Source organism: Arvicola amphibius, chromosome 1, assembly GCF_903992535.2.
Source record: "Arvicola amphibius chromosome 1, mArvAmp1.2, whole genome shotgun sequence".
NCBI classification, from domain to species: Eukaryota; Metazoa; Chordata; class Mammalia; order Rodentia; family Cricetidae; genus Arvicola; species Arvicola amphibius.
Window position 1 is genome coordinate 121,747,366 of NC_052047.1, and position 15,280 is coordinate 121,762,645.

At 41.7% G+C, this 15,280-nt stretch overlaps 1 protein-coding gene across 1 annotated transcript in view; it reads right to left on the reverse strand.

The window, feature by feature from the left end:
• Positions 1–4,047: 4,047 nt before the first annotated feature.
• LOC119812017 (RNA exonuclease 5-like) overlaps positions 4,048–15,280 on the reverse strand; it is a 43,150-nt gene continuing 31,917 nt past the window's right edge. The window contains exon 4 of the mRNA XM_038326327.1: positions 4,048–4,107. Coding sequence (XP_038182255.1) covers positions 4,100–4,107 — 8 coding nt within the window. The 3' untranslated portion in view covers positions 4,048–4,099. The remainder of the gene's footprint in view (positions 4,108–15,280) is intronic.

Below are 15,280 nucleotides of genomic sequence, written 5' to 3' on the forward strand. Positions count from 1 at the left end.
GAAGCCCATCACACATGTGACACCAACCTTGGGGTAAAGCTCCTGCTCCTCCCCTCTCTTTTCCTCTCCTACAGTTGCTATGCATGTGAATCCAGGTTGCCACTTCAAGCAAGGGAGAGTGACTTGCACCCCAGTGGCTGCTACAGGACCATGAGATGTGGGAATGATGAAGAAGGTGCTAGAGTTGGCTGGGCTCAGCTTGGTCTCCACCATCTAAGTCCCAAGAAAGGGACCTCATTACTGCTGACAGCCTGCCTCTCCCAGTCTTCAAACATCTCTCGTCTGACTTCCATCCTGTCAGCTGTCCTCCATGGAGTCTATTCTCTGGACCCATTTCACTTTTCCCACAGCCATTGACAATGAATCAGGGGACATGTGAGCTCCCCAGTGAGTGTGAAGAGGTTGCTATAGCCATACTCTGTGTGAGTAGGAGACAGCTCATACCCAAGGCATCCTCTGTGGATTCCCCATTCTACAGTGTCAGAGAGGGAAAGGGTGCTCAGCCAGGGTCCTGTTAAACACCTGAAGGCACACTCTGTGGTGACAGAAAGCAATGCTGTCACACACGCATGCTCTCTGTCTCTCTGTCTCTGTGTCTCTCTCTATCTCTGTGTCTCTGTGTCTGTCTCTGTCTCTCTCTCTCTGTCTCTGTCTCTGTCTCTCTCTCTCTCTTACTCTCTCTCTCTCTCTCTCTCTCTCTCTCTCTCTCACACACACACACACACACACACACACACATACACACACAGAGTCCAGGCTGAAAACAGTGTACTTGTAAGCCCTCAGCTCCAAGCTAAAAGGAAAACCTCTGCCCCCATCCTCTCAAATATGACAGTGGCCGTTGACTTTTCCCTACAAGAGGCCACTATAGTAAAAAATGATCCTGCTCCCACAGAGGGCCCTGTGTCCCATTGTAAAGGGTTTTTCACTCCAATTCATGTGACTTACTTGAATTTCTTGACTGCTTTCAAGACAAGATAAAATACAAAAATTGTGAGCACAAATGTAAGAGCCAGCATGCTGCATGCAATGATGACAGCAATCTCCGTATTCAGTTCTAACATCTTTCACACCTGGAAGAGAAGATCAGGCAGAGGAGTTGGCTTCACTCCCAAATTCAGCAGCCCCTTGGCCACATGTCTCATTCCCCAGTGAAGACCTAAACATGGATCTTCATGTGTGTAAGTAGAAGGAACTCTGTCCAGAAAGGTCCACGCTGACCTCAGGTGGATAAGAGTTTATTTGTGGAGGAAAATGGATTTGAGCCAGGCATTAGTGGCCCAAGACTTTAATCCCAGCATAAGGGAGGCAGAAACTGGTGGATCTCTGAATTTAAGGCCAGCCTGGTCTACAGAGCTAGTTTCCAGGACAGGCTTCAAAGCTACACAGGGAAACCCTTTCTCGAAAAACAAAAAACAATCAAAGAGAATATCAAAAACAACAAAAAGAGACTTGATAGTAAAATCCAGATACCAGGAAAGGAGGATGACAGTAGAAAGTGATTAGTGTTCAGAGGCAGTGAAGGACCCTGAGCGAATGAAAAGTCTGCACTGGAGCTTCCCACACCTTCCCAACTGTGCTCCCTGAGTCAACTTCCTCCAGCAAGTACACTGGGGAGAGCTGTTTCATGGACTGAGGGAATGACACTTCAAAATGTTACTGCCCTACACCGCTGAGAAAAAATTATGTTAAAAGCAGGATTTTTGAGGGGTGGGAGACCCCCACAAACAAAGTAGGACATGTTATCTCAGGGTTAAAAAGATTCTGAAGGTGTCCAGCCAACCCCTCGCTGAGGCTGAAACAGGCTTGCTGAGACCATGAGCCAGCTTTCTCAGGAGTTTCTTGTGCCTCATTCTGTCTTCTAGCAGGCCATGTGTCTCCCTGCTAAACACTTAACCCTCCCACCAAGTCCCCCTTTCCTGGACTTAGTCTACTATCAGGAACTGGGGAGCAGCAAGCCCAGAGACTACAGAAAACAATATGGCTACAAAGCATACTTACCAAAGTTAAGATGCCTAGCACTGAATTAACGACAATTATTTAAAGCACGCATGTGCACATGCATGCACACACGTGTGCGCACACACCTCCAAATAGGAGGAAAAGGTTTCTGATATAGGCTGCTTCAGAAACCTGCAGTTTATCAAACCCGTAATTTGAGAAAAGGATCTAAAAAACTCTCTTCGAGCAGTTCAGAGATAGACCAATGAGGGAGGGATAAGGTCTGCCAAGTATGCTAGAAATTACCATCAGCTCCAAGACAACCTCTGTGACATCAGCTTCCAGCCCCCTTCCTCACAATGCCGAATTCTGTCCCACCTCTAGGCATATTTTAGCTTCAAGAACTAGAGACTATTTTATATCATTTAAAGTCTAACAGTTGAGAGTCTGCCAATCAGAACCTGGTCAACTGTTTCAATTATTTAAACACAATCATGGATTGAGGTTTTAAACACCCTCGACATCATAAGCTACATGTGTTTGGCTGTGTTCACTTGTACAGTGAAATGAGGTGAAGCTGTTCACTAGGATTTAAGCGCACACTCAGCGACACTGGCAGGGTCTCACACCTCATGCTTGAATAGCTGCAAAACAAGAAAGTTAAAGAGAATCTCTATTTTAGTCAGGTTTCTATTGTATGATTTTTTTCTTCTCAGTTTCTTTTCAGGCTCCATCTTTTTATAATTTAAAATATAAGATAACCTAAGATATAGAGCCATCCCTCTTACTCTTGTTTGAGGCTTTGTTCAGAACCCAGATTTCTTTCTCCCTCTGCTCTGGACTCTTCCAGAAGCTTCTGGCTCTTGTCTCTCTTACCTACAATAAAACCTTCCCCTTAATCATAGCACAGAGTGGTCATGTCATTAGTTTATATACTAGGAATAATTATCTCTCAGCTTTTCCTTTAGTTTTATTTTGTCAACCAGCCAGAATCATCTGAGAAGAGGGAATGTCAGTTGAGAAAATACCTCCATCACATTGGCCCGTAGACAAGTCTGTAGGGGCATATTCTCAATTAATAACTGATGTGAGAGAACCCATCCCACTGTGGACTGTACCACCAATAGACATGTGGTTTTTGGGTTTTATAAAAGAGCAAACTGAATGAGCCATGGGAAACAAGTTAGTAAGAAGTTTTCTTCCATGGCCTCTGCTTCAGTTCCTGCCTCCAAGTTTCTGCCTTGAGTTCCTTCCTTGGCTTCCCTTGATGGGTTCTAATGTATAAACTAAGTAAATGCTTTTCTCTCTCAAGTTGCTTTTAATCAATGCTTTATCACAGCAACAGAAAGCAGACTACCACAGTAGCCTGGGTTTTTGTTGTTGTCAGGTTTATAGTACGAGGCATAAATTCCCTCTTGTACAAAAGACCTCAACTCCAATGAGAAAGCAGTTGGTTACCTCCCTCCCCATCATGGTTGTGCCACTATTGCTCCAGCAGACACTTCTTGCCTGGCAGGTTAGTATTGTATACAAAGGTCATTGATCTCTAACCCACAGGCCTACAAAACACATTCTGAAACTTGCAAGATAACCAACGGGAGAAAATCCCTGTCAGTTTCAGCTTGGTTGCTCTAAGTCCTACAAGCAAAGCATGTGCTGCCATTAGCTGTAGAATTTTGCCATCCAGTTCTGGTGGCCAACCAAGAATGTGTCTGTTTGACCAAATGTTCATTACATGGCACTGGGATTTTTCATTTAGTAAGTTATGTTTTCTGGGAGCAGGATTATTTACCTATGCTGAATACTTTTAGACTCCTTTTTTCCCTGAGCTTTACATATTTAATATTTTAGATTTATTTATGTGTTCATATTTTGTCTGCATATGTTTATGTGCACCCTGCATTTCCCTGATGCCCATGGAGGTTAGATGAGGACTTAGGATCCCCAGGGACTGGAGTTATAGATGGTTGTGAGCTGCCATGTTGGTTCTAGGAGTAGAACTCAGATCCTCTGGAAAAAAAAGCAACAAGTGATCCTAACTGCTGAACCAGTTAGCCCCTTTAAAAATATTTTTTCTAAATTACCTAAGTAGTAGGTTTCCATAGGGCCTTTTCATGCAGCTTTAGTTTTCTTCCTTTTCCTTTTAAATAAAGTCACTTCAATTAACTGAAAAATAAAAACATCGCTTAGCTAATTTAAGGAAGTCATTCAAACACTTTCTTGGCCCCAATGTCTATATAGCTCATTGGACTCCTTTTCTTTTTTGATTTACTTTTTAGGATTTTTAAAATACAATCTTTTCTCATTTTACATAGCTATACCCATTCCAAATCCCTTCCCTCCTCCTGTTTACCTCCCTACTCCAATCCTCAGAAATGGTAAAACCTCCCATGGGGAGTTAACAAAGACTGATACATCATTGGAAGCAAGATCAAGGCCCTTCCCCCTATATCTAGGCTAAGCAAGGTATCCCTTCAAAGAGAATGTACACCAAGATGCCAGTTCAAGCAATAAGGCAATGTTCCCACTGCCAGTGGCCCCACAGACTACCCAACCCTCACAACAGTCCCCCACATTCAGTGGGCCCAGTTTGTTCCTATATTGGTTTCCTTGCTATCTCAGTCCAGAGTCAGTGAGCTCTCACCTGCTCAGGTCAGCTGTTTCTATGGGTGTCACCATCATGGTCTTGACCCCTTTGCTCATATTATCTCTCCCCGGTGGAGCTTGTTTCCTTTCCTCCATCTCTTGACCTGTTTTCTTGTGTCTCAGCCCAGTACTTTGCTGTAGATCTCTGTACTTGCTTCCATCAGCTGCTGTACAAAGGTTCTATTGTATTCCTTGTGGGAGGTTGAATCCTCGTGCCTGCTGAGGGGACAGGCACTGCTCCTTTCCTCAGGGCTAACTATGGTATTTACCAGGCAGATCAACATGCACGGCCAGTCTGGGAAGCGCCAATCTTGGAGAGACCCACAAAGCTTCATACTACAGCTCTATGGCGATGAGAAGTACATCTGGACCACAGAGAGACCTGAAAACCAGAGCATCCGATTCATCTTCTCCCACTTCCAGTAAGTGGAGGCTTCAATTTCTCAAGGAAGGGTTGACTATAACCAAGGTGGGGTGGGAAATGAGTTCCAAATAGAGGGAATTCAGCTGTCTCCAGAAACGAAGGGGTCCCTATGATGATGATGATGATGATGATGATTGATGATGATGATGATGATGATGATGATGATGATAGTTGTGGCTGATGGCCAACAATAAAGACTGGCAATCCAAAATCTGAGTCACACAGGTGCTGTGAGGCCAGTGCTAAAGGTCCAGACACAAGCAGCTTGCCGATGTCAGTCAACTAGTGTACAAAACCGTCAAGGCTGGTGCTCAGCTAGTCTAGTTCTAGAACTTTAAATTTTAAACTCTGGTCCCAAACTCTGATCTACGTTAGAGCTATCACAGACGCTTCCCAAAACCCAGTCCTAGACTGCATCCTATACAGTTAGGTCACAGTCTCCAAGGGGTCTAGCCCTGATCAATTTTGAAATTTTATTTAAAAACAGCATACATTTCTCCATTTTGTAATGCCCTCACTGTGCCATGCTAAGATCCTAGACTCCATGTACTACAAGTCTTGGAACTTCATGAGATAGGCTTTAGTTGATTTCTCAGCACCTCTCTGTAGCAGGTGCAACCCAATTCAGTAGATAAGAAAGTTCAGAGAAACCACTCACGGGACCAGGGCCACCAAATAATAGATGAAGGAAGGGAATGGAATCCAGCATCCTGGCTCTGGGGCCCCTGTTCTTACCCCCACTTTAATGGTTCTCACTCTGTAGCTGCCAGAATCACCAAGAGGGCTCATCAAAGTCACATGCTGGACCATGTAGGAGTCCTTAATCCCTACTTTTATTAATATGGGTAAAGCTTGAAAATCTGCACAAGAAACAAATTCTCAAGTGACTCTGGTGCTGTGTTCCAGCCACCATACTTGGAGAACCAGGGCTCTACATGGCAGAAGCAGGAACTGGCTGACCTTCAGTCCAATGCAACAAGGCAAACTCACTGCCTTCCTGAATCAGTAGAGCTATGAGAAGCCTCCATCCATCCCCATATTTGATCTATAAAGAGAAAGAGCAGAACTGTGGTAAGAGCAAAGCTCAGCAGGAAGAAAACAGTGTTCAGTGGGGCAAATTCTTGTAAACAAAGCCTGTGGTAGGTGCTTCATGCTAGGAATACCACAAAAAGAAAAACCTCACATAAAAGTTAAGAAATACACTGTGATGGTCCTTTTACAGAGGAGAAAGCAAGGTCAAATTTCTGGTCCTAAGCTATAGGGCAGGGAGTTGCTGAAGGCTGGAGGAGCTCAGCTTCTCTGGGCTGTGATATTGGCTCAAAGCCATCTTGGACATAGCTCCTCTGTGGGCATTGGGAAAGAATCTGACAGCACAGGCAGAAAATAGAAACCCTGGACTGCTATGTTCAGTGCAGGGCACTGGCCCGTCCTTCAGATTGATCATACATATGGTGGAGAAAAAGGGGAAGCTGGAGGACACTGCACATGAAGGTAGCCATGGGGGAGGAGTTGATTTTCAACAAGCTTGGATATCAGATATTAATGAGGCTGGATTCTGACTTAGAAAGATTCTATACCAGCTAGTCACCATGCAGGCACAGGGAACAGGGGCAATGGAAGGGGGAAGCCCACAGCCCTGGATTCTAGGCCTGCTTCTGAGCATTCACTCACACTGGCAGTGAGTTCACTTTCTGTGGTGTAATGGTGAAGAAGGGTGGGGCTCATAACTGGTCTTGGAGAGGTTTAAATGACCCATTTTGCCCGTACTTTATAAAGTGTTGTGCTGCTCTGAACAGGGACAATATATTGAAACCACTTTGCCAGTGGTTCTCCACCAATCACAGGCGTGTTCTGTTCCTAGGCTGGATCCGGCCGGCCCGTGTAAAAATGAGAGCATCAAGGTGTTTGATGGACGCTCCACCGCCGGGCCTCTGCTAGGGACGGTCTGCGGTGAAAACGACTTCATGCCTGTATTCCAATCATCCTCCAATTCCCTGATGGTTCAGACAATCACAGACCTTACAAGTGTCCAAAGAAGCGTCTTTATCTTCTACTACTTCTTCTCCCCTGAGAACTGTAAGTTGTCATTGGCACACCCTTTCCACAGCCCCTTGCAAGCAAAGGTCCCAGCAGTTCCTGCTGGGGACACTGTGCTCTTGAGTCCTCCCTGGTGGAAAGGCGGCTCTCCAGTTCTGTGTACAGGAACCACAGATTCGGTCGCCACCTTTGAACATCTGATTCTTTGCTCTGGGGAGACTCGAGGCGCTTTCCCTCTAACTGGAGTCCCCTGGAGGGTTAGATGTTCCTCTGCACACAGCTACAGGCTGCCAAGCGCTGTGCCTGAGCCCAAAGCACAGAGACTGTTTAGTTACCTGAGTCCTCCGTGACATCTGTCAGGGACCAGACTCCTCTGGTCCGATTCATCAGATGTGGGTTGAGGCTCTTGCACCTTTGTATCTCTCACGTTCCTGGGGTGATTCTGACAACAAGAATGGGGAGCCCCCGTGGAGGGAGGCTGAGCCTATCTTAGGCAGATGCTACATGATTCTACCTACTCGGCCCCCAGTTCCAGTTTGAACGCCATGGACTCGAGCCAGAAGCTTCATGAGGACAGCTTCACTCTCAATGCCCTAGAAGAGCTCATCTTGACACTGATACCTTGTGCTCCAGAACCACCAAGGTGGAGACACCAAGCTCTTCTGGAGCTGGACCCAGGCCGCCTCCTCACACCTGACGTGGAGACCCTACATCTCCTAGGTCCTACAATTTTGCCAACCTAGACTTTTTTATACCTCCACCGAGTTTTCCAGGTTGCTTCTCTCTTTGTATATTTTCAGATATTCCCAACTGTGGTAGTTATCCAAATCCACACCCTGAGCTGGCATACTGTGTGTGGCACATACCAGTGGAGAAAGGCTCTAAGATAAAACTCAACTTTAAGAGGTCTTGTAAGTATTGGGGCCTACTATAGTGACCACCAGCACCTGGGGGTTCAGCCAAGGGAGAAAAAAAATCTCAGGCCCCCACATGTGGGTCCTTTTCATGGAACCAGTTTAGAAGGGAAACACTCATCAGTGCTGTTGAGGGTTTTCCTGTTGGTTTGGTGTCCCATGCAGGGACTGACAAGGTTCTAGATTTGTCATCATCAATCTGAGATGTCATTGTAAGGAAGAATCCCCCATGGCTTCAGAAGGAATGGTGGACAATAGAACTGAAGTGGTTTGAAAGCTTTTTACATTGGAGGTCTCCTTCTTAGCCTAGAAGCAAACGATCACTGCCGATTTGATTTCATCTTGCACTACGATGGCCTCCACCACATCTGGCCTGCTCAAACAATTATGTGGTCATATGCAGCCTACCTTTGAGTCTTCCTCAAACTCCACGACTGTTGTGCTATCTACAGATTAGGCCAGTTCCTACAGAGGCTTTTCTGCTTCCTATACTTCAATTTATACAGAAGATGTCAACACTAGTAAGTTACTTTTCATGACTTTTAACCTATTTTGAGCTCTGTGATTATTAAGACCTTGCTCCTTAGTTTTTATCTTGAATGTGGCTACCCTTGTTTGCCAACCTGTCCCATGTACTTGGGGAATACAGCAAGAGGATCTGCTCTCTGCCTTGCTTATTACAGAAGGAAGTCAATGACTCTATTAAGCTAAAAATGGTTTCTGAGGAATGCAGAGTCTGATGGACTTAATGACATAATTTTAAAGATATATAATGTAATAATTGGGAAAGGAAAAGCAATGAAGTTGGGAACAGGGACATGAAAAGAGTTAGAGGGAGAGCTTTTAGATGGAATTAGGAAATGAATGGGAAAAGGGGGCAAAGCAATGTAACTCTATTTTAATTAAAATGAATAAAAGCATGAGATGCATAGATTATAGCTCTAAACAAGATAGCAATGGGCATTGTAAAAGCTCACTGACTACTTGGCTGTGTCAGTCTTCTACTTATTTAAGGTACTGTGAGCTCAAATGTTTATTTCTTTTGTGTGTGTGTGCATGTATGGGCATGTGCATACAGTCATGTATTCGTGTGTGTGTGTGTGTGTGTGTGTGTGTGCGTGTGTATGTGTTTGTGTGTGGCCAGAGATGTGGGATGTCCCGCTTTAGCACTTTCTGTCTTATTCCCTTGAGACAGGGTCTAAATCTGGAGGTGGGCTGGCAGTCAGCAAACCCTAGTGATCCTGCTGTTTCAATCCCCAACAGTGCTAGGGTTACAGTCATGAACACGGCCACACCTGGCTTTTATGGGGCTGTTGGGGATTCTAACTCAGGGCCTCATGCTTGCGCAGAAAGTTCTCTTACTTACAGCCATCTTCCCAGCCAAGTGGATTCAGGTGCTTTGTTGTTGTTGTTTGGTTTGTTGAGACAAGGTCTCACCATGTAGTCCTGGTTGACTCAGAACCACAGAGAGCCACCTGCCTCTACCTACTAGCTGCTGGGATTAAAGATATGCAGCACCAATCTCAGAAGATTTAACCTTGTAGTAGATTTGTCTGCACATGAAGTCTTGAAAATGCGAAGTTCCTAGTTGGCCCAAATGTGATCGTTCTTTCTCTCCCGTTCCCCCTTGTTCTTGGTAGCATCTTTAAGTTGTTCTTCTGACAAGATGAAAGTCATCATAAGCAAATCGTACCTGAAGTCACTTAACTACAATGAGAATAACTTGCAACTAAATGACCCCACTTGCAGACAGAGTGTGTCAAACGTCATAGAATTCTCCATCCCCCTGCATGAGTGTGGTACAATTAAAACAGCACTGTGAAACACATAGCTGGGTTCTGACGGATCCTGAACACACGGCCATACACAGGCATGAAGATGCTGTGTGCATCTTTCACAAATGACATAAAACTCCCATGGTTGGGCTAAGAAAGCATGTTCATAGATGTGCACACACCCAGTCATACACACAGGCAAGATTTTCTCATTCATTTTCAATGTAACTAGAGGGTGCTTTTCCCAGAGGCAAAGTGCTCTGAAACCTCACTGCAGGGAGTTGGAACATCTGTGGTCAGAGTTCCCTAGTCTACCAGGAAAAGTTGTGCAGAGAATGTTATATCCTGTATTTGGTAAAATTGAGCTGGATTTTAAGATCCTATTCTCCTTGAAAAGGCAGAAAGCAAAAACATATTTTTTTTCTTTCTCTCTCTCTCTCTTTTTTGCAAAAACACATTTTAAATATGAAATATGAAAGAAGACTTGAACATCCTAACCCAGAAGAAATAGAAGAATTCGACTTTAAATGTAACCTTATGAAAATGATGGGAGACCCTTAAACAGGAAGTGAAAAACTACCTTAAAGAAATGGAAGAGAAGACAAACAAAAAGTTAGAAGAAATGAATAAATCCCTCAAAGATAACCAAGAAAACCAAGAAAAATCAATCAAACAGGCAAAGGAAACAGTTCAAGACTTGAAAACCGAAATAGAGGTAATGATAAAAACACAAACCAAGGGATAGCTAGATATGGAAAATCTGGGTAAACAAACAGGAACTACAAAGACAAGTATAACCAACAGAGTACAAGAGATAGAAGAAAGAATCTCAGGCGCTGAGGATACAATAGAGGAAACAGATTTATTGATCAAAGAAAACAGCAAATCCAATGAATTCTTAACACAAAACATCCAGAAAATCTGGGACACCAAGAAAAGACCAAACCTAAGAATAATAGGGGTAGAAGAAGAAGAATTCCAGCTCAAGGGCCCAGAAAATATATTCAACAAAATTATAGGAGAAAATTTTCCCAACCTAAAGAAGGATATTCCTATGAAGGTATAAGAATCTTACAGAAAACCAAATAGACTGGATCAAAAAAATCCCCTTGCCGTATAATAAAACACAAAACATACAGAATAAAGAAAGAATATTAAGAGCTGCAAAGGAAAAAGATCAAGTAACATATAAAGGTAAACCTATCAGAATTACACCTGACTTCTGAATGGAAACCATGAAAGCCAGAAGGTCTTGGATAGATGTGCTGCAGACACTAAGAGACCATGGATGCAAGCCTAGACTACTATACCCAGCAAAGCTTTCATTCACCATTGATGGACAAAACAAGATATTCCATGACAAAAACAGATTTAAACAATACGTATATACAAACTCAGCCTTACAGAAAGTACTAGAAGGAAAAACTCAACCCAAGGAAGCCAACAACACCCATAATAGCACAGACATCTGATAACTCTCCACCAACACAACTCAAAGAAGGGAAACACACAAACTCTACCACCAAAAAAATAAATAAATAATCGGAGTTAACAATCACTGGTCATTAATATTGCTTAATATCAATGGACTTAATTCACCTTATAAAAAGGCATAGGTTAAGAGAATGGATATGAAAACAGGATTCAACATTCAGCTGTTTACAAGAAACACACCTCAACCTCAAAGACAAGCACTACCTCAGAGTAAAGGGTTGGGAAATGATTTTCCAAGCAAACAGACCTAAGAAACAAGCAGGTATGGCTATCCTAATATCTAACAAAATTGATTTCAAACTAAAATCAGTCAGAAGAGATGGATAAGGACACTTTATACTCATAACAGGAACAATTCATCAAGATGAAATCTTAATCATGAATATCTATGCCCCTAATATAAAAGCACCCACATATGTAAAAAAAAAAAAAAATTTCTAGAACTCAAAGCACACATCAAACCCCACACACTAATAGTAGGATATTTCAATACTCATCTCTCACCAATGGACAGGTCAACTAGACAGAAACTTAACAGAGAAATAAAAGAACTAACAGATGTAATGAATCAAATGGACTTAACAGACATCATAGAACAATCCACCCAAACAGGAAAGAACAGCATCTCATGGAACCTTCTTGAAAATTGATCACATACTCGTTAACAAAGCAAACATACATAGATACAAAAAATTGAAGTAACCACCTGTGTCTGATCACCATGGAGTAAAGTTAGAATTTAACAGCAATTCCACCCCCAGAAAGCCTACAAACTCATGAAAACTGAACAATCAACAACTGAACCATCCCTGGGTCAAAAAAGAAATAAAGAAAGAAATTAAAGTCTTCCTTGAATTCAACAATAATGAAGACACAACATTCCCAAACCTACGGGAAACTATGAAAGCAGTGCTAAGAGGAAAGTTCATAGCACTAAGTGCCCACATAAAGAAAACGGAGAAAACTCACATCAGAGACTTAACAGCACACCTGAAAGCTCTAGATTTAAAAAAAAAAGCAGACTCACCCAGGAGGAGTAGAAGACTGGAAATAATAAAACTGAGGGCAGAAATCAACTAAATAGAAATACAGAAAACAATCCAAAGAATCAATGAAACAAAGAGCTGGTTCTTTGAGAAAAATCAACAAGATTGACAAACCCCTATCCAAACTAATCAAAAGGCAGAGAGAACACTCAAATTAACAAGATCAGAAATGAAAAGGAGGATATAACAACAGACACTGAGGAAATTCAGAGAATCATTAGGTCTTACTACAAAAGCCTATACTACACAAAATTGGAAAATGTAAAAGAAATGGACATTTGTTTAAGATAAATACCATATACCAAAATTAAATCAAGACCAGGTGAACAATTTAAATAGACCTATAAGTCGCGAAAAATAGAAGCTGTCATCAAAAACCATTCAACAGCAACAAACAAAAAGCCCAGGACCAGATGGTTTTAGTGCAGAATTCTAGAACTTCCAAGAAGTGCTAATATCTATACTCTTTAATGGGTTCCACACAATAGAAACAGAAGAGTTATTGCCAAATTCTTTTTATGGAGCTACAGTTACCTTGATACCAAAACCACACAAAGACTCAACCAAGAAAGAGAATTACAGACCAATCTCAGTCATGAACATTGACGCAAAAATTCTCAATAAAATACTGGCAAACAAAATCTAAGAATACATCAAAAAATTCATCCATTATGATCAAGTAGGCTTCATCCCAGAGATGCAGGGCTGGTTCAGCATACACAAATCTATTAATGTAATCCATCATATAAATAAACTGAAAGAAAAAAACATATGATCAGTTCATTAGATGCTGAAAAAGCATTGGACAAAATTCAACATCCCTTTGTGATAAAGGTCTTGGAGAGATTAGGGATACAAGGATCATATCTAAATATAACAAAAGCAATATACAGCAAGCTGACAGCCAACATCAAATTAAATGGAAAGAAATTCAAAGCGATTCCACTAAAATCAGGAACAAGACAAGGCTGTTCACTCTCTTCATATCTCTTCAATATAGTTCTTGAAGTTCTAGCAATAGCAAAAAGACAGCCTAAGGACATCATGGGATTCGAATTGGAAAGAAAGAAGTCAAACTTTCATTATTTGCAGATGATATGATAGTATATATAAGTGACCCCAAAAACTCTACCAGAGAACTCCTACAGTTCTTTAGTGATGTGGCAGGATACAAGATCAACTAAAAAAAAACTCAGTAGCCCTTCTATACACAAAGGATAATAAGCGGAGAGGGAAATCAGAGAAACATCACCTTTCACGACAGTCACAAATAGCATAAAGTATCTTGGGGTAACACTAACCAAGGGAGTGAAAGATCTATTTGACAAGAACTTTACTTCTTTGAAGAAAGAAATTGAAGAGGATAACAGAAAATGGAAGGAACTCCCATGCTCTTGGATTAGTAGGATCAACATAGTAAAAATGGCAATTCTACCAAAGGCAATCTATAGATTCAATGCAATCCCCATCAAAATCCCAACAAAATTCTTCACAGACCTTGAGAGAACAATAATCAACTTTATATGGAAAAACAAAAAACCTAGGATAGCCAAAACAATCCTATACAATAAAAAAAAAACTTCTGGAGGCATTACCATCCCTGACATCAAACTCTATTATAGAGTCACAGTAATGAAAACAGCTTGGTATTGGCATAAAAACAGAGATGTTAGCCAATAATAGAATTGAATATTAATCCACAAACCTATGAACACCTGATTTTTAACAAAGAAGCTAAAATTATACAATGGAAGAAAGAAAGCATCTTTAACTAATGGTGCTGGCATAACTGGATGTCAACTTGTATAAGAGTGAAAATAGATCCATATCTATCACCTTGCACAAAACTCAAGTCCAAATGGAGTAAAGACCTCAATATAAATCCGACCACACTGAACCTGATAGAAGAGAAAGTGGGAAGAGGTCTGCAATACATGGGCACAGGAGACCACTTCCTACTTATAACCAACCCCAGTAGCACAGACAATAAGACCAACAATGAATAAATGGGACTTCCTGAAACTGAGAAGCTTCTGTAAAGCAAAAGACACAGTCATTAAGACAAAAAGGCAACCTACTGAATGGAAGAACTTCACCAACCCTACATCAGACAAAGGTCTGATCTCCAAAATATATAAAGAACTCAAGAAACTAGATATTAAAATTCTAAATAGCCCAATTAAAAATGGGGTATTGAACTGATAAAAGATAAAGTAGATATAAATATTGTAAGTATAATTCTTGCTTAATAACTTTTGTTATATGTAATTTTACTATGTTAAAGTTAAAGCCTTCCTTTTTGTTTAAACAGAAAAGGGGAAATGGTGTGGAAGGTCCTTCTGTCTATGTGCTGCTTTTATTGGTTAATGAATAAATAAACTGCTTTGGGCCTTTAACAGAGCTAGGTAGGGACTAAGCTGAATGCTGGGAGAAAGGAAGGCGGAGTCAGAGAAAAACCAAGAAGCCACCACTGGAGACAGATGTGCTGAAACTTTAGCCGGTAAGCCACAGCCACATGGCAATATACAGATTACTAGAAATGGATGAAGTTAATATGTAAGAGTTAGTCAATAAGAACCTAGCACTAATGGGCCAAGCAGTGTTTTTAAATAATATAGTTTCTGTGTGATTATTTCAGTTCTGGGCAGCCAGGACAAACAAACGGCTCCTTGCAACAATCAAGCAAGTATCTTTGGGTATGTGCTCAATAGTGGTATTGCTAGGTTTCAAGGTAGGCTGATTCCCAATTTTCTGATAAACCGCCATACCAATTACCAGTGTGGTTGTATAAGTTGGCACTCCCACCAGCAGTGGAGGAGTGTTCCCCTTACTCCAAATCCTCTCCAGCATAAGCTGTCATCAGTGTTTGTGATCTTAGCCATTCTGACAGGTGTAAGATAGTATCTCAGTGTCATTTTGATTTGCATTTCCCTGATGACTAAGAATGTTGAGCAATTCCTTAAATGTCTTTCAGTCATTTTAGATTCTTATGTTGAGAATTCT